The following is a 20,069-nucleotide window of genomic DNA, read 5'->3' as shown; positions in this document are numbered from 1 at the left end:
TGCAGCCTCATCATGCCCCAGTCAACTATCAGTCATCTTCCACTGCTCTGATCCCCTTCAAGTGGCATCAGCAGCAGACGTGTTCTGCATGTTCTACATTTCGGATCATTTCACATGGACCTTCAGAGCAGGACAACAGGAAAAACAGCAGCCTGCCTTTTTACTATGAAACACAATAACTTACTGTATTTTTGTTTGTGTGGGTCTTAATCTGTTTATGAAATGTGTGTTTACTGATTTAGTTGAAAGTGAAACAAAAAACGTGAATTTTTTGGGGATAATTTATTTTCATGTATCGCTATGTTTCAGGTTTATTCATTTATCATTTTATCAGTGTTTTCTTTTATATTTTATCAATATTCTTCTTAATTTATTTTCTACTATTTTAACTATTTATTTTGTAACAATAATAATAATTATTGTTGTATTCATTTGCAATAATAATATTTTTTTATTGCAAATTAAGATAATATTCAAAGATTCAAGAAAGTGTTTCTTGTCATATGCACAGTGAGAAAACGAGTTTCCCTGTGCAATGAAATTCTTTCTTTGCCATCCACAGTGAATGCCTACAGCTTAAACAGTACAATACAAACAGGTCTTAGAAATATATGCAATAACTAGTACTCAGTTCAGTGCAATTCTGATGCACTTAATCATAACGACGAGTCCAAAAGTGAGAAAAATGTTTTCATGATGATGTTTGAGCAGTTGTGTTGTGGTTTGTCATCTGTCAGTAAACATTACATTAAAAAAATAAAACACGATATTCTGGAATAGGTCAAATGTTTTTTTTTTGTTTGTTTGTTTTGTTTTGACTATAAACAAAGTAAGATGCCACTAATTAACTCTCAATCATTCACAGGCAAAAGTCTGTGAAAAGGCTGATCAAATAATTAAAGACTGAAATTTGCCTCTTAAAAGAATTATCTTTAGAAGTCAGGAGAAGTAAAACTACACAGCATTTCACATAAATAAAAAAAGATACAATCATATCTTTTAATCTTACAACCTCACATACTGTAAAAAAGAAAAAATGAGAAGAAGAGAAAGTTCAAATTTGAAAGAAAGTAAAATTAGATTTTTTTGCCTTAATTGCTGGAGTCTATGTTTTACTTGTGTCAACTTATTCCACATTGCATTACATATTATTTACATCCTCAGTGTTCTAAATGCTGACCTGTGTGTCTGTAATCATCCTAAATCGTCCAGGTCAGGTCGTTATCCCAATAATTGCTGATCAAATGGCTTTAACTGTTCTGAACTGACAAAGCCCGCTGGATCATGAGATGTCTTTAAAAATTCAAGCCCAATTAAGTCCAACTACCACTGAACAGCCATTTTTGGAATAACTGGTGATAAGATTTTACAATGTGAAAAGATGAAGTACATGAGTAAATCCTCCACCTCATGGACTCACTTTTTCTACTGTAAATACTGTAAATCTTTCATTTTCTACTGTAAATACTGTAAATCTTTCATTTTCTACTGTAAATCTTCCATTTTCTACTGTAAATCTTTCATTTTCTACTGTGAATGTTAAGCATTTAAGTTTCATAACGATGTCAGCTACACATCAACAACCAAAAGACAAACAAAAGACAATATGCTTTTTATCACTTTCATACAAAAATGCAACCTGAAGCTCAAACACAGTCTAGCTTCCAGTGTTTCTCCTGTACCTATACACACATAGGATGGGGTTATAACACATAAGCAAACATTTTTCATGAATTAACTGATAAAAACAGAAAACATTCTCTTTGTAACAGTATAGTTTTTGATAATGAGACTCTATATGCTGCTCATTTAGCCTGTGTGTGTGTGAGACTCAGCTATGTGCAGTGATGGGTTTAAACAGTGGTGACTTGCTCTTCATGAGAAACAAGAGAGGAAGAGGAGGAGGTGAAAGTCTGTGGGGCTTTTGTTGACTCTACGGCTCCGTAAAGCAGAGGTGGAGGATGAGAGAAAACAAGAGTGACGGAGGTAATGGAGTAGTGCGCTGAGATGAGTCAGGAGCAGAAGATATTTCACCTGTGAGAGAAGCGGAGTATTTAAATTTCACTCCCTCTTCCCACATAAACGAGGCTCCATGCAGTGAGCTATATGCTGGAAAATTACTGTCACAGTCACACTGACAAACATTTCCTGTAATAATAAAACAGTGTGAATAAAAGGTTAACTTAAGGAAATCAGACACAGACATCATCGGGTGTTCATTCATTTTGCCTTCTATGTCTGACTGTATTTCTATTGGCCAGCAGCTGTTTTTCAGAGGGGGCAGAGATCAACATTGACCTAGGCTGAACTCAATTCATTTGAAATATTTCAGAGCATCATGGTGCTATGGGGTCTAAAAGCCTCCTAGGAGTTCAACAAGGCACTGTGAGAAGCCTTTATCGATTTAAGACAAAGTAACATCAATCTGTTCATGCAACATCAACTTTGAAATTCTTCTTCTAAAGTTAAGTAAAGTTAATTGAGTTGGTTTTGCAGGACTCATTTAAACTAAGGTTCTGAAATACACTCAGATAAGGCTCGTTTTCAAGACAGTTAAAAAATTACTTAAAATAACTAAAAAAAGTCTGATGATGAATTTAGACCCAGGCAGATTCCAGCCTGGGTCCACACCCTGTAGGGTTGTACCCAGACCATAAAGTTTTTCACTTTTAAATAAAACGTTTTATTTTTGACAACAGGTGCAGCGTGGCCATCTTGGCTGCATCGTAGTTTTAATCACAGGCAGCAGTATGATCACATTAAGATAATATCAACAGAAGAACAGACCTGAACTTGGAGATTTTATGTTAACCATTAATGGTCTTGCAGCAAGTGAGAGAAACAATCTGAATAAACAGCATAAACAGGCCAGTGAAGCTACTCTGCTATAGTTACTGTAAAAGGTTCAATCTGACCGGCCGACTACCAATTCATATACCTACCCCTACTTCACATGTTTGAATGCTCCCTCAACTTCAAGTTCCCCCTCAATACAGAATTACAAAGGGTATGGATAAAACGATTTCCTTGTGAAGTGGGACAACCCCTCTGAACACCACACTGTGTCATCAGCAGTTAGCGAGCTTCTTTTATTACGGTTCTGGTAAACTGAACAAGTTTTAACAGAAAGTTATTCAATACATACATGATAAAAGAATCTCTGCACCTTATGAGTTGAGACAGGTGCATCAGAGAGAAAACACCAAACCGTAAAACCATGAAAACACTAATTAAAACATACTGCGTCTCTTGTTTAACGTTTTGGTCTGTTTGACTTTCATTGATTAATTATTATCAGTCATCAAATGTGATAAATATACTAAGTTAGACAGTTGTCTTTCAACTTTCTTGTTGTAAAATGTTAAATGTGATTACACAAAACAAACATAGGAATTAGTATTAGACTACAAAGAATATGGACTTTACATATTTTTGAGATAGTTTTGAGAATATGTTTGCATCACTATGAGCCTGGTTCTTCTGGAGGTTTCTTCCTCTAAAGGGAGTTTTTCCTCTCCACTGTTTCCTTAAAGCTTGCTCAAATGGGATTGTTGGGCTTTCTATGTCATTCTTTATACAATTATACTCTGTAAGGTCTTAATTCTTAAACACTGTGGAGTGCGCTATACAAATAAAATAGAATAGAATAGAATTGAATTAAAATCATTTAGAGGGAATTCATTCAGTCTTAAGAATCTATCAAATTCTATCTTATTTTATTTGTATAGCACCAAATCACAACAGATGTCATCTCAAGGCACTTTACAGTGTAAACTTTAAGACCTTACAGAGGATAATTGTGTAAAAGAATCTGTCTTGTAGTAGTAATAGTAATAGTAACAGACTGAAAACAGAAAAGGGGGTGGGGGTTGGGGGGGGCTATAAAGTGTGCCTGATGCTTTTCATAGTTTAACAAACCCCCAGAGAACTTTCTTCTTTTTAATCAGGCTTTATAAAAGTAAAGATTTAATTTTATCACATTTAATTTGTATCATTGAAAGCATTGCCATTTTAATTCTACTGTTAACATGTCTCTATTTTACTTTTATTTATTTTAGTCTTTACTTTGACCAGGTCCTACACCTGTGTATATTATACAAAGTTCACATTGCATAAACCTAACAGCAGTAGATTTGTTGTTGTCAGGGACGTGTAGATGCAGTACAGTACTGTAAGACAGTAGCACATAATTGACTATTTGTTTCAGCATAACAAGGGATATTTGAATATGATTGCTGCAGTGATGTAACATTACATTATATCAATTTCCTACAAGAAACAACAGCAGACAGATGACTGTATGACTATGCTAGACTACGTAAAAAGCTAAGCAAAGGTGCCTTTAAATTTCTGTTTCACTGTTTATTACAGGGTAAAAATAAAATACCTGTGTGAGTAGTCTCAGAGTCCTTATCGTGAATATGAAACATTACAGTGTTTAGAGTGTTAGATACTGAGACATACACAAACGTATTTTTATTCTGAACCAGGTACTCCAAAAACTTCTACTTTTATTGACCAATTATAAAATAAATCAAACCCACACAGAGTAAACGTCTTGTTAAATGAATCATCAGCAACATGCTGCTGGTCCAGTCGGTGCAAAATGGGCGCACCGAGCTTGTTCAGACGTCGCCAGCATGCAGTGTGTTGTGCAGAGTGAGGGAGTTAAAATCATCTTATCGAACACTGACAGGAGTACAAATACACACAGGTGTGTCAGACAGTGGACAAATTGAACACAACATGTAAATGTTAGTAAAGTGTTGTGAGCGTGATGCAGTTAGACACTAAAAACCATCTCTCTAAAGCAAAGCGCTCCATTATTAACACTGAGGAATTCATAGTCCACCTATAGGTGGCGTTACACTGTCAGACGTTGGACCAGAAGACCATTCTGGACACAGACCTGATTAAAGACCTCGAGGCAGCAGGGCCAAGACAAAATTAGGCCCAGGAGCACTGAAGGTGGTGATTTTTAACATGTCGTAAACAGTGTTGTTTGATCATATCCTACTGTGTAGCATTATATTCCCTGTTCAGTGTGACCCTCGTGTGGAGCCTCGGCTACACTGAAGCTCCACTCAGCAACTGTCACTCAGCAGAAGCTCATGACTCAAAAACAGGGTGAAAAAAATGAATTTCATTTAGTAACTCTTCCCTTCACCTCTTCCTCCTACCTCTTCCTCTTTCCTCCATTCTTATCTTCATTTCTTATTTTCCCCACCCCTCTCTGCTTGTCTCGCTTTGAAGGGAGGAAATCTGCACTTGTGCACAAGCTGCAGCACCAGGCCCGGGGATGAAGTGATTCACTGTGCATGGAGACACAGAGAGAGAAAGAGACCGAGGAGCTGTACACCTCTGCACTGTTTCCTCTCATATCAGTCTTTTTTTTTTTCTGTTGTTGGCGTCGTAACCTGATTGTGTCGTCTGTTTTCACCTCCTGTCTGTCTGCGTCTTCTTCCTCCACTAATCTTTCTCTGGTATTGTGATGGATCTTAGAACTGCTGTGACCCTCGCAGCTTTTTTACTGATGACTGCTGGTAAGTTAACTTCATTCTTTTCACACTTTTTCTCTCCATCAGTCAGAACCACTAGTTTTGTACGTTGTTACAGATAGTGGCCCATCCCAAGACCTGAAATGAATTGAGTGGTCACACGACGGTAAACTTAAAACTTTTATTTATGAACTACTGAAAATGTCTTTATCTGCTAATATAAAACAGGAAAGTTAGTACAGGTGCACTTTGTATTTTGGGCCAAACTGAATATAACACAAGCCACAATCTGGTCAAATCAGATTTAGCTACTATTCAGGGAGGTGACGTCTAAACTGATCACTGGAACATAAAGAGCCGTTGTTTCGTAAATAAACCAGAGGGTGGATAACCTAGACCGGCAGGACCCGAAGGATCAGTTCAGACTTGGATAGAAACTTAGAAATGCTATTCAGGTTCAGATAATTGACTGTATCAACATAAAGTAAAGTAAATAAAGTACAATGCGCTTTGGGCAGAAACGTGGCTCAATCCACACTATAAAATGAACTTCCTATGTAACAAAAGTGTTGATGCCACCAGAGTAACTAGAGACAGACATGAAACATGGCTGCTGGTGCTGTGCAGCGGGCGGCATGACTCACTAAACTCACCGAAATGGAACAGAGCCACTGTTGAGTCAAGTCAAGTTGTTTTCTGTGAAAAGTGCTATAACCTGACTACACGTTCTAGGTTACACCATGCTGGGTATGCTGTTAACATTTAAAATAACAACATAAAAATCACCTCCACACCAGTCTCCCTAGACGGAGCATCCATGTTGTTATACTTCTGAATAGCGACTTCACGTTTATATCGGAGTCCGGGGTTCAGGAGCTCAAGCAGGTCCCCAGCATCTGAAGCAGCAGCTCCGCCATCACTGGCAGGGCCTGAACCCAAATGGGATCGCTAGAGTAGCTACATTTGACATCGTGCAAAGACAGGTTCCTTTTTTTCTGACATTGAAAGGGTCGGTTTCACAAAGCTAATTTAGTTTAGTGTTTTAGGCCAGCCTTTACGTAACCCTTAGAACAAATGCACCTCCAAAATACTTAAACAGTGAACACTGTAGTCTCAACTAACACAGGACATGTGCTGACCAGGAATAACAAGAAAAAAAAGGATGAAAATAACTTATGGTTTGTCAGCGACAATGTGGAGTGTGAAATGATTAGGGACAGACCCGTGGGACGTGTACAGCAGTGACAGCATCTGTCCAGAGAAACTCTCCTGAGCCAGAATGATGACCTACTGAGCCTGCAACATCACAAATCTGCATCATCTCACTCTAAAGAGCTATACAGCCTTGTGCATTGGTAGAACTGGGACTGTGGACCGAGGTGTATTTTTGTGAAGCTGATACAACACAGTATGCTGTCATCCTTCACACGGCTGCACTGGCCAATCAAATACATGCCAGCAAACCTTTTGGTAACTTTAACATTTGCAATGCGGTCATAAGAACGTAGAATAGCACTAGTAGAGCAGCGTGTATTCATGCCTGAGTGCAGACTGCTCCGCAGGGCCTGCGGTAGGCTGGTAGATCCGTAATTACATATATCCAACTGTCTCTCACTAGTGATGTTCTAACTTCGCCCACTCTTACTGACTACGTTACACAACAAAGCAGAGATTAATCCAGTTTCTTCACTTTGGAACTTTGTTCCCTCTCCTTTCTCCAAAGAGCACCACTCTTTGGATGAACACACTAAATGTTTTTTCTGTAGCGTCAGCTCTACATTATTGGACGCTGGTGGGTGTGCGTGATTTGGGTCACTATGCAGGTGGTGCATTTAATTAATTCAAGTAGATGTGTTGTAAATGCAAGCATTACTAACGGTGATGACGCTGACACCGAATTAACCTCTTAACTTACTTTATTGCATTATTGTGCGTAACACACCTCTGTACAATGTTTTGTAGTGTGATACGTGAAACCCACAGATCTGTTACTATACTCAGACTGACCTCTTGGATTTTGTCTCGAGTTGTTTGGATGTTGAAGTAGGCCTACCGTTGTGAGGTATTTTGACTTTACTTGAGTATTTAAATGATCTGCTACTTCACTTCATTTCAATATTGTACTTTCACGCCATTAAATTAATTTCACAACTATATTCATGATACTATATACTATAACTATAAAAATACAGTCAGGTCACATGACTTTATTGATCCCAGTGAGTAAATTTATTTTCTAACATCAGGAATTCAAATAGTTTTGATCATATTTTTCTGGCATGTGTTGGAAAAGCATGATAACCACTGAGGCAGTGTAAACAGCATGCGACGAGTCATATAAATACAGTTTAACTAAAGTCCGATGATTTCCTACTTGGATTTAAAATCTACTGAAACATGTAGTGAGTATAAAGGGATAGGTGTGTACACTGGGTTCATGTCACTTATTTTTGCAGACATGCTAACAAAAGAAAAGTCACGACTCTGATTAATCAAATGTCAATGTTTAGTTTCAATGTGCTTCAGTTCTGCTCACTGGGGCAACAGTGTGATTCATTGGGACATTAAATAATTCTATTTTATTTCATTTGTATAGCGCCAAATCACAACAGAAGTTATCTCAAGGCACTTTACAGTATAAAGTTTAAGACCTTACAAAGTATAATTGTATAAAGAATTATATAGAAAACCCAACAATCCCATTTGAGCAAGATTTAGGCAACAGTGGAGAGGAAGAAACCTTAAGCAGAGGTTAGATAAGCACTGTAAATTTGAATTCAAATGTAAATTTAAATTTTAGCTAGGCAAAGGAAAGGCGAGGGGGCCCTTAAATTATACAACACATTTCACAGAGGGACGTTTGTGACACCTGAAAGAAAATCCTTCAAAATGAGTAAGCAATAAAAATACGATGACAATCACAAAAATGACTAAATTAAATAAAATATCTACAGTAAAATGACCTCAAGACGAAAAAATAATAGAGCAAATCTACAATGAAGAAATACAATCAAATGTCAGGAGAGAATAAAATTGATGGCTGAATTTTGAGTTTAGATTTGAAATTGTGCGACAGCAAATTAGTTTATGTAATTTGCAGTGAAAAGCTGCTCACACCAGCTTTTACCACAGTCACAGGTTTTCACTGACACAGACACAGGTGTGCCACACTAAACACCAATTATTATTATTATTATTATTATTATTATTATTATTATTATTATTATTATTATTATTATTATTTAGTCTTCGTTATAGTTTTCAGTTTGCTGCACATGTGCTAAATGATCATCCGTTCACAGAGAAAGATTTTGAGAGAGATTGTAGAGTTGTAGAGTTGTGTCAGGGTGCATAACAAAAAGACAAAAATACTGTAACTGCTGAATCCAACTAGAAAGTGACAAATATACAGGCAAAAGTACTTCTACCTCACATAATAAATTTTACGTGAGGATATTAATGTAGTTTTAAATGCAGGAATGCTGTACGCCTAATCACACCAAAAATCAATTTGGGGCACTTTACAGTGTGTAATATGTATATATATAAATTTATTATGTGTGAAGAAGAGATAGAGACTTTAGGTTTAACACCTGTTGGTCGTGGTGGAAAATATCACTCGATTACAGCAGAGGTGTCTTCTACTATATATTCCATCATCTCAGAACGTAAATGTTTTATTTACACTGAAAAGCTGCAGCAGCACTTTCAGTGCATTTAGTTACAAAGATGGAATGACAGAAATAAACACATTGTTGATTTTAATGCTGAAAAGAAGCTCAGGTCCCTCCTCATGACAGGCACGGTAAAGCCTGATTAAGAACTACACCTGTTTAGTGAATGGCTGTTTAGCGGTCCAACAATAAAAGACAAAAATAGAGACACAGCTCGCTCGAGTCAAAAACATTAAGATAAAAATAGGCTTTTAGTGGTTTCTGTTAGTAAAGGTTTTAGAACTTGATTAATCCAAATTGAAAAAAAAAGAGAAAACAAACATATTTTGACATTAGCTGGTGGTGGTATCTATCCATGCTGATAGTTTCAGTTCTGTTTGCAGAGGCTTTGAAACCTGCGCTGCCACACCAACACAGCGGCACTGAATAGAAATGGGTTTGTGGTGTTCACAGCATCAAAAAGTGACATTTGAAAACCTGACAGAGCTCTGACTGTTTTTACTGAGAGATGCTTTGAACAGAAATCAGTTCCCAGTGAAAACTAGAAAATAAGCTGCAGGGCAAAATACCACCATGGGTATACCAGGAGATACTGTTTTACTGAATCTTCAATTACAAAACTAAACAATTTTGAGCAATAACTACATAACTACATAGCATATTTAAAATGCATTGCCACAAGTTGGCTGTAGCAACTACGTGTGTAAAAGAAGTACCACCATGCAAGTAAAACACAAGCAAGTACTGATTGTACAGAATATACTATTTTAAGATAAATAGGATAATAAGATAAATTCCAGAATATAATTGTTGTATTGTTTGTCAGATCAACATTACAGTTCAGAAAGGTGGAGTTCATTTCGATCATGTCCTCTGTGGTTTAAAAATCTTATCTGATCTTAACCTCAAATGTCATGCTTAAAATACCAATACCTAAAATTTTATCAATTAATGGCTGATTTGATTTTGGAATATGAATCTGAAACATTTAGGTCTTTGGGCTGCCGTTGGCTTTAGAGCCGTCTTCAGTATTCATTCTGAATGTCAGTGTCCAACTAGAAGCGTCCAGTCATTCTTTTATAATCTAATTTACTGTACACACGGACATTAAATCAGTAATTCAAGGCTGAATTTGAATAGCAGCTTTCACACAGGTTCAATGTGCTCTACTGATGCTGACAATAAGATAAGTCCAATAAGAAAAACAAAAGCAAAAGCAAAATGGGACTTTACATGCAGTAAGAAATGATTGTTTGGAAAGTTTTATATAGTATTTATCATGTATGTAAGAATAAGTATAAATAAGTAACATATGTATAAATATACTTATAGTATACTTACTAGATGTCTGATTTTAAAGGAGATCATGACCATGTATGTCATAATAATAAAAACACATTTTAAAAAATAAATAGTAATAATACAATTCAAATCAAATAAATTAATTCTATCCTAACTAATGGCTAATTATAAAACATATAATATCTCTGTGCCTTACAACTGGGCAGAGTATTGGTGGAACTTAACATCTTTAATTTAATAATTTAATCTTTACATTTAATAATTTAATGTTTAACAGTCGTGCAATAAATTAAACCCATTTTAAAGAAGGCTGTAAAAAGATTTTGAGTGGTAGGTCTTATGTTGGATCTTATGTTGGTCAAACTATACAATGAGCTACGCTGTGATAGTGTAAGCAGTAGTGAACATTGGTTGGAGCAGCACGGTTTGTGTGGGACTGAGTGAAGAAAACTACCATTTGGCTTCATGGTTGAATATACCGTCAAGGTTCCTGATATCATATTTTACTCTACAGTAAATACAGGCTCCAGTGGCTCAATAAATAGTGGGTTAGTGCAGCATCCAATCTGAAAGCAAAAAAGATATGTTGTACTCACCCATCGTTTGACTAAAAATATAAAGAATGGAATAAAATGATGTGCGCTATGTAGAAAAATGTAAATTATGCTCTTAAAATTATTTAAAGGTGCTTTTTGAATCACAATTTAAAGCCAACAGGACATAATACGACTATTTGCATTATCAGTATCATAGAAATAATGTTTGAGGGGCCCAAGGATGAACCATTGTTAGACCTGTAACACTGTGGCTCCTTGTATATGTAGCTGCACGGCCTGTTACGTATGTGCTAGCACTTTGCAGCGGATGACTTTGGATGATTATTTACCTTGTGTTGCTCTCAGAGATCTCATATCCACTGTATTATTTTACGTATTCAAGAGAAATATATATTTGTGTATTATTATATTATACATGTTAATTGTTGTTTTTACAGACGTTTATCCCGGAGAAGCAAACTCAACGGCACCTCAGACTCACGGCAACGAATCCACTCCAATCAGCAGCACTCCCTGCTCCTGTCCTAACCATGGTGCTTCCACCACCCCCCCCTCCAACCTCAGGACACCTGTTCTGGGCTTCTTATCTATCAAGTGGACGGGTCAATGTGAAGGAGACGTAATCCTCCATCATCCCTCTGCCTCCTCACGTGTCTGTCACGAGAGTGTGAGGGATCTTTTGCAAGATGTCTGTAAGCACAAGAAAGGTTGTACAAATAGTTTGTCTTGGAAAAAAGGTGGAAAAGTGCAGAATTGTTCTCACATCACTGAGGCCGGAGCAGAGCTGAAGCTGAGCAACACACTGAAGGTCCAATGCACAGGTCAGTCCGCTATGTGTGTGTGTGTGTGTGTGTGTGTGTGTGTGTGTGTGTGTGTGTGTGTGTGTGTGTGTATGTTGCTGTTTGTCTGTAAAGGAGATAAGTTCATGACCTGTTGTGGTTTGACGTTTTCTACTCAGTAGCTTACACAGAGGATGTGTCATCTAAAGTTTGTCCTGTACGCATTGTAACATTTTCAAATGAGCTCTGACTTCTGTTTGGACATGTCAGGACATTGATCATTATTTATTTATTTTTTTTCTGCAAAAATCTAATCTAATACCTGTAAATCAAATAATCTGACTGTCAGACATTATTTGATTCATAGCTGACTAAGCAGATGATTTTTAAATGAAAAAACATTCTGCAAATGTAAAATATAAAGTTTGCAGTACATATCCTGATCCTAACACGAAGTTTTCGAGTTACAGTTGATGTTTTGTGTTTGTGTGTGTGTGTGTCCAGTTGAGACCTCCCCAGATATTAAGGGGCAACTGCAGACCTACAGAGTCATGACAGCTTTGCTCAGCTGTGTGCTAGTGATCATTTTACTGATCCGCTTCACCAGACCCACGGTCCAAGCCCTTCAGAGGAGACGTGAGTGCACACACACACACACACACACACACACACACACACACACACACACACACACACACACACACACACACACACACACACACACACACACACACACACACACACACACTAACTTGTAACACAGTGGACACATTGCACACATATTTTGATGCTTTTCTACTGATCTGAAAACTGTGATTTTTTTAGATTAGGATTTATAAGATTACAGATTATGTCTTAAATCTAGAGGACTGTCAGATTGACCCACCAGAATAAAATACAATAGAACTACAGTGTAGCAGTGTTAACACTGTGCGCAGTACTTTGAATTAACCTGCCCATAGGTCAAAAATCAGCCTGTAGAAAATAAGAACCTTAGTTTTTACATCTGGATGATTGGACAGTGAGTATCATTCACAAAGGCGGTCACGGTGTCAACGCCAGCAGTAGCTGCTGCCATTAACCTTTGTAGCAGTTGTGATCAGCCATGAACATGTGAGGTTTGTTCTGTTGTAGCTCAAACGGCTCAGAGACGGCACGTTGTTGGTGTTTGTGTTACTTTGGTGTGTGCACCTCTGCACACTATGAGAAATAGTTGAATGATGGACAGACCTGAGCAGAGCAGACAGCAGCCTGCAGGAAAAGCTGTCTGCAGAAGGAGAGAGGTCCAATAGTCAGTCAGATCTGCATTGTCTTTTTTTCTTAGATGTAACCTCCTAAAGCTAATCTGCCCCACTGGTTGATGACGACCTAACAGTGTGAATGTGATCACAGCATTCCCGGTTCAATACATTAAATAAAGAAGCATTTAACATTTGTAATGGTAAAATGACAGAAGTTACACTGTATGAATTCCAAACTGGTTAATAGGCCGTCCATAAAAAGCACATAGCGCATCTTAAAAATAAGACACATCAGTTCAAGCTTTGCAAATCAAACTATATATGTTCTTCCCTGTTCAACATACGTAACCACAATGCTTGTAAACTGGGCTCCGAGTGTTTCTAAAACTCAGGTGACCTACATTCTGTAGTGTACCTGAACGCCTCCTGTAAACACACACACTGCTGCAGCTCTGCGGAGAGCTGCTCACGCTACGCCTCCAGTATTGATGTCATGTAGGTCTTTGCAACATATTGTGTCATATTCACAACAAGTCACTGCAGTGCAAAATAAATGAGCATAGCATAGTTCAGCAACTCCAGCTTCCTTAAATCCATTTACAAAAGAGTTACTACACATGCACATTCACTGGTTTACTGTGTTGTTGGTTTTCAGTATCAGACAGGAGGCAGAATCGCTGGATTGGACCTACACAGAGTCACAGCGGTGAGTCACGCATACAAACACCTAAGACTGCTGAGTAACATGCATACAGATACTGGAGACTTTTAAAGAATGTTTTAATGGGTGATTTGAATCTTTTCTTTCATTATAACATAACTTTTTCTTCTTTTGTGCCATTGTTGCATCGAAACACAACATTAAGACACACTCACTGGGCAGCAGGTTGCTTGAATAAGGCCAATTTCTACTTTCCATGTTCGCTAAAGCTGCTGTGAGATAAACTTAATCATCACCCAAGTCTGACAGTAAGAAATGAGAGAATGACCCTCACAAATACAACATGCCCATGTGGAATTAGGTTTTTTTCATGTGATCATGTAATTTCACGTGCACCCGAGGCTTTGCATTTGACTTTCACAAGTGTATATTAAAAATACCATGTGAAATAAAACGTGACAGATGTGAAGTCAAGCATTTCACATTATGTTATGATTTTAGATATGAAATTTCACATTTGGAAATAACACGTGTCACTAATATCACGACAAGATGTGGAACGTGAAATAAGATACACGAAAAATAGTAATAGTAAAATAAATAATGTCATGTAAAGCTCAGAGAATTATTAGTATAAGTATTTGTAACTAAAAATGCAAAAAAGATCATCTGACATTGTGAGTTCACACTCAGAACATGAAGGAAAAAACATATAACAAATACAAAGCTACATGTTTTAATTGTATTGTGGAAAAGGTAAAAAAATAAAACAAAGAAAAACATTAAAACCTGAAACCTCACTCTGCAAACATGTTATAATGACTAATGTTCAAAACAGTTTGAACCTACTGCTCACTTCCTGTTGTCCCATGCTGCCTTCACCACCTCATAGTAAAACTGAACTTACTGTATACTGTATGTTACTACAAGATGTGAGATGAAGACGTTAAAGCACATTAATAAATAGGAGGAAATGATTTTAACAAGTGTGCTGTTTGGCAGACAGTGAAAACAGTTGACATCTGATGGACTCTCTAAAGACGTCTGTGTGCGGTCCACAGACTGTCTGCAGGTCTAGTGCACATTCTGCGCTTCTTCTTATTGTTACTAGTGTCCAGAGTCGTCATCGTGTTTTGTCCTGCACATGTGTGGAACACGTCCATGTACACACCACCAGTTGTGGCATGAATTGAAGTTTGTGAGTAAAGATGTGCTGCAAGGCAAGTGAAAGTATGAAATGGCCTCTACTCTGAACACAGCTTGTTTTATCTTTACTCAGACCCACAGACACTGTCCTGCTGCCACAGATAATCACTAGACAATAAATGTGGGTCCCCCAATAAATACTCTCTTTTGTAGTTTTGATAAAAACATGGAGCAGCTACAGTATCTACTGCACCTGTGAGCTGTCTTCACATCATAAGAACTAATGAGCTTAGAGCTGGAAGCTACAGACAGAGCAGAGTCAGTACTGGTAGACAGACGTGTGATACGAGAAACAGTAAATAACAGATGTTTGTCTTTTGTCTCTTTTTGTCTATAATTTAGTGTCTTACCATCGAGGGAAAACTGTTAAAAATGACGAGGGAGAGAAGAGATTCTCCTATCCCCGGTAACACACACACACACACACACACACACACACACACACACACACACACACACACACACACACTTAATCTTAACATAGATTTTGACTTTTCTTGTATGTCATCAAATCAGCTCTAGAGCGACTGACAGTGAGTGACAGCAGAGAGCCGTCATCCAATAGGAACAGTGGTCACAACTTCTGACACTCCTCTATCTTCCTTTCTTCTTCATCATCATCATCATCCATCCTGGAGTAGAAACATCATCTCTGTTTGTCAATGAATGACTTACCAAGACTTTATGTAAGACCGTGTTAAAGCTCCAGCTAATAGTCAGTAGTTCCTGTTCCACTGCGTCACCATCAGTGCCGTCAGCAGTGGAACTAGTTCTCAGCTGGATCCTGGATGTTGTTTCTAACAAGCAGCGTGTAAATCAGACAGCTCTGAAGTCTGGAGTGGTTTTATTTCTTTTTGCTAGGCTTACAGTTTCTCCCAGTTTTTTCCCAGTGTTTGCGCTAAGCTCTATATTTTCACGTCCTATCTACAGGACAAACTACTGAGATAAATCTAATGGTAAATATCAGGACACTGCTTCACTCATAACTCTGAAGATATCGATTTGTTACCATAAAGACATTTGTGTTGTTGTCGACTTGTGTTAATATTGTGAACTTTTGATTTTCATTAAATGCATCATTAAAGTGAGTCTGGCCTCTTTTGTCATCTGTGAACGAGGTAAATGGAACATTTTGCAGATTTTGGAGAAGAGGAGGAGAAGAGAGTGAGAGACGAAGGTGGTTACTCAGTGCAGAGATGTGGTTTCCTCTGCCGTTGACACCAGCTTCCTGTTTGTGTTATTTCTGTCGTAACCTGCATCTCTTTCCCCCTCTATCCCAGTCTGTTTCTCGCTGTCCTCTCATGTTTCTTTCAGTCCCTCCTCTTTCGTTTCACTCGTCTTATGTCTTCTCTTTTGTCTGCTTCTGCCTCTCTTGTTGTCTCCTGCATGGTGAAGTCAGGCTTGTGGTTGATTGTTGTTTTATCACACATTGATCACACATCTCAGCTGCCAATGATCGCATTTGAACAGAAAGCTGTGTCTGAACAGCTGTTTATCTCGGGCTGACAGAAACGTCTTTAATAGCAAAACAGAAGAGGACTCTGCTTCACACTGTTCTGATGCACACTGAGCATAGTTTGGCTTGTTTCTTTGCCCACACCGAGTCACTGCTGCTGGTCACTGTGTCGTCCAACCAACAGAACTAAATGAAAATGGGCAAGGCCTCCTTACGTGTACCCTGCCTACCCTTGTACCTTGTATCTTTAGTCGCTATGGATAAAAGCGTCTGCTAAATGGAAAATGTAAACATACACGCCACGTCCGCTTGGCTCACACTGAGTCACCTGTGGGGAAGGCCTCAATGTGAAATGCTTTGTTAAAGCAACAATTCACCCTAACCCTTTCCTTTCCTAAGTTCCTCTTAACACAGGAGGAGAGTCTTCTTTTGTCAGTTGGCTCAACCGAATCAGTTGAATTTGGAATCGGTGGCATCAGCAGGTCTAATGACTGTACCACTGTAGAGCTGTGTCAGCAGCCTGACTAAAGAAAACACACTAATAAAGGACAGGTTCACAACGTTTCATGTCTGTCCTAAAACAACATCCAGGTGCCCACAGGAACACTGAAACAGGTTTTACTTGTTGCATTTATTTCTGCTGTCTGTCCTGTGTTTTTGCACAGAATGAGGATTGCAGATTTGAAGTAATGGAAGAACGAACATGGTCAGTATGAAAAAGATAATTACAGCATGCAAAACAAACAAGTGCATGTGTTTATATATTTTATTCTTCATTTTGTTTGATTTAATCACACACGGTAAAGTTGATACACATGTGTGTGTGTGTGTGTCTGTGTGTGTCTGTGTGTGTGCGCGCGCGTGTGTCCATCTGTGTATGAGTGGGTGTATTTTGCCTCGTCCTCTGTGCTCAGGTCACAGTATGAGATGATAATCTGGCCTCATTGCAAATGTTCCATCCAGAGAAACAATGACAGATGACTGCAGATTACAGCTGCAGATTATCCAGCAGGGGATTGACACAAGGACACAAATGTGTGGAGAAGAAAGAGAAATATGTAAGAGTGTGCGTAACATATACAGATACACAATGATGTGTAAAGAAGTAATTCTGGGGAGATAAAGAACAAAGAAGATGATGGAGTTTCTTGGTTACAGTCCCTTCCTGAAACTATCAGGGATTCAGGCGTTTATTATGAAAACATGGGCAAAACAATGATTCATATTTTCATACAGTTCACATGTTCAAATTCATTCAAAGGTATCCAAAGATGGTCAAATTTTGGGTAAGAATGATTTCCGGCCAGTGCTATACCCTACAACAGGACCAAAGCTAGAAACAAATGTGATGGGGAGAAGATGTTTCCATCTTTTGGTCTATTCCTGGACAACGCAGATCAGCAAAGCAAAAGACAAATTTGACCACATTAAGGGAAAGATCTCCCTCCCTGAACTCCCTCAAATTTGGACTCCTCTGTGCACAGAACAATTCAATTCAATTGTATTGGGATAGTGTCAAATCACAATAGAAGTCATCTCGAAGGCACTTTACAGAGTTAGATTTAAGACCTTACAAAATATAACTTTATACAGAGTTATGTAGAACTCCCAACATCGCTCTAGGCGACTGTCCACTGCCTTTCAGGCCATCTGACATGAGAATTTATTTAAAAATGAGTCTTGACTATTTAGATCATGGAGAGCACTATACATTGTGTAGTGCTCTACACTATTATTGTTGTGTTGTGAGAATGTGCCCAACTGCTGTGGTGAAGTGGGGAAGCATCCTCAATGTCAATGCAAATTCTTGTTCTCCTTCAGTTCTCCAACACTGATCATTTAGCTTAGTCTCCATATTAATGTTTGGGGGTTGGTTCTGTGTCATGGTTTCCAAGAAGGTGGGTGGTGAAGGAAATGCAGTCCACAACCAGGTGTTCCATGAGTCCTGCAGCACTTCATAAGTACGGCAAGAAGACAGAACTGCTGGACGTTCAGCAGTGACCCAGCTAACAGAAGCCTCCCACACACACAGTTGAGCACAGGTTTACATGTCCAGTGTTTATGTTCCTAATGGTAGACCTACTCTCTTGTGATGCTGAGACTTTGTGCAACATCATGTGATAAATTGTGGGCTTTTCCTTCATTTATTTCATATGTGATCTTTTGCAACACCCTCATTTGCCCACAGGATTCACAAATGTTAATGTAATCTTTGGTAAGACAATACAAAGATGTGGCACTGATGGATGAAAGAGGGTTGTATGAAAAGTATAAAGTGAAGTGGAAGTAGGTGGGGGTCTGTTTGGAGAAAATTTGATGCAATTTTTTTTTCTGCTAAGCTCATCTGTCACTGTCAGATTCATTGTTCTCTAAGCCCCTTCTGCTGCTCTATTACCACTCTCTCACACACTCACATACATTTCCCTGTGAGACAGAGGGAAATATTTATCACATACACGTACAGGACTAGGATGTATATGCAAAGTTAAAAAGTTGTTCAAACGTAATGTTGTTCTGGATTAAATGGACTCATTCACACAGCGGGTCTTAGTCAATAATGAGACAATAATGGTAAAAATACACACGTCACATCAACATCAGTGTGTCACATTAGTAACAAAAGCATTTTATATGCACCTTAGTTTCCACACTAATCCTAGTATAAAGTTTGTCGTTTCCTGACTGTCACACAGAACACACTCTCATACATCCTAGTTTGAAATGATTCAGTCCCTCCATCATTCCTGTGTGTATTCATCCTTTTGCTATGACCATCAGTTCTATTTGTTCCAATAACACTGATATCACCAAAGCAATCGCTGAGGTTTTGAAATGGGTCAGACACTGATCTAAAACCCTTCATTTAGAGATCAAATTGAAAGTGAGCACACCTGTAAAATCCCAACTAATCCCTCACTGCACAGGAAAAGTGTGAACACAGTAAGTACAGTACATGTGGGTCATAGTGATGACAGTATGTGGGTCTGTACACTGAGCAGATGAATCATTAGACATTAGACATCATGAGTCATTATTTACACCTGAGTTTTCTTGATTTCAGGAACTTGTTAAGTCCACAAAGTGTAACTGTCACAATGCTACTGGTGTTCTTATATGGATAGTCTTGTTTAACTATACTCTTGACTCAGGACCCTTATGTGCATTTCCATACAGAAAAAAATCTGGCTTTCATATCCAATGTGTATCCATTGCTTGTGGAGTCCAACTGACACTGTTATGGGATTTCCAGTCCAGAGAATAATACATTTCCTAGCTCCTTACTGTAACCTTAGCTATCACTCTAACTACATCTACATAATCTAACTACACAAACTGAACAAAGTCTCATACCAACAGCAGCTTTGAACTAAAATGTGTCCATGCAGTGCCATAAAGACGTGTCCATGTAAGTGACAGAGAGGTAGCTTTTTATTTCAAATGAGCTGCTCTTTGGTGAAATAGTTTGAAGACGGGGTTAGGGTGGAAGAAAACAAGGAGATGAAGACACAGGGAAAGAGTGAGCAAGAAGCAATCAAGAGAAAATGAGATTGTAAAGCAGGGGAGGGAGGAGGGACAATGGTGGGGCGGAGGATTAGTTACTGTTTAAACCAATAAATCCGTATTGTATGAATCTGACAGAGGGAGGAGGGACAGTGAGAGAGGTTTAGCAGGTTTACAGCAGCAAGAGACCAGCA

The 20,069-nt window shown here is 38.3% G+C and overlaps 1 protein-coding gene across 1 annotated transcript; it reads left to right on the top strand.

The window, feature by feature from the left end:
• The first annotated feature begins 5,256 nt into the window (after positions 1-5,256).
• LOC113162660 lies at positions 5,257-16,006 on the top strand. The gene is made up of 6 exons (XM_026360921.2): positions 5,257-5,543; positions 11,469-11,852; positions 12,315-12,446; positions 13,707-13,757; positions 15,261-15,324; positions 15,435-16,006. The coding sequence occupies exons 1-6, from the start codon at positions 5,492-5,494 to the stop codon at positions 15,457-15,459; spliced, it is 708 nt and encodes a 235-aa protein (XP_026216706.1). The 5' UTR covers positions 5,257-5,491; the 3' UTR covers positions 15,460-16,006.
• The last annotated feature ends 4,063 nt before the right edge of the window (positions 16,007-20,069 follow it).

The sequence above is a fragment of the Anabas testudineus genome, chromosome 1 (genome assembly GCF_900324465.2).
Source record: "Anabas testudineus chromosome 1, fAnaTes1.2, whole genome shotgun sequence".
Classification (NCBI taxonomy): Eukaryota; Metazoa; Chordata; class Actinopteri; order Anabantiformes; family Anabantidae; genus Anabas; species Anabas testudineus.
The sequence above is the reverse complement of the archived record's forward strand: the minus strand, read 5'-3'. Positions and strand labels throughout refer to the sequence as shown.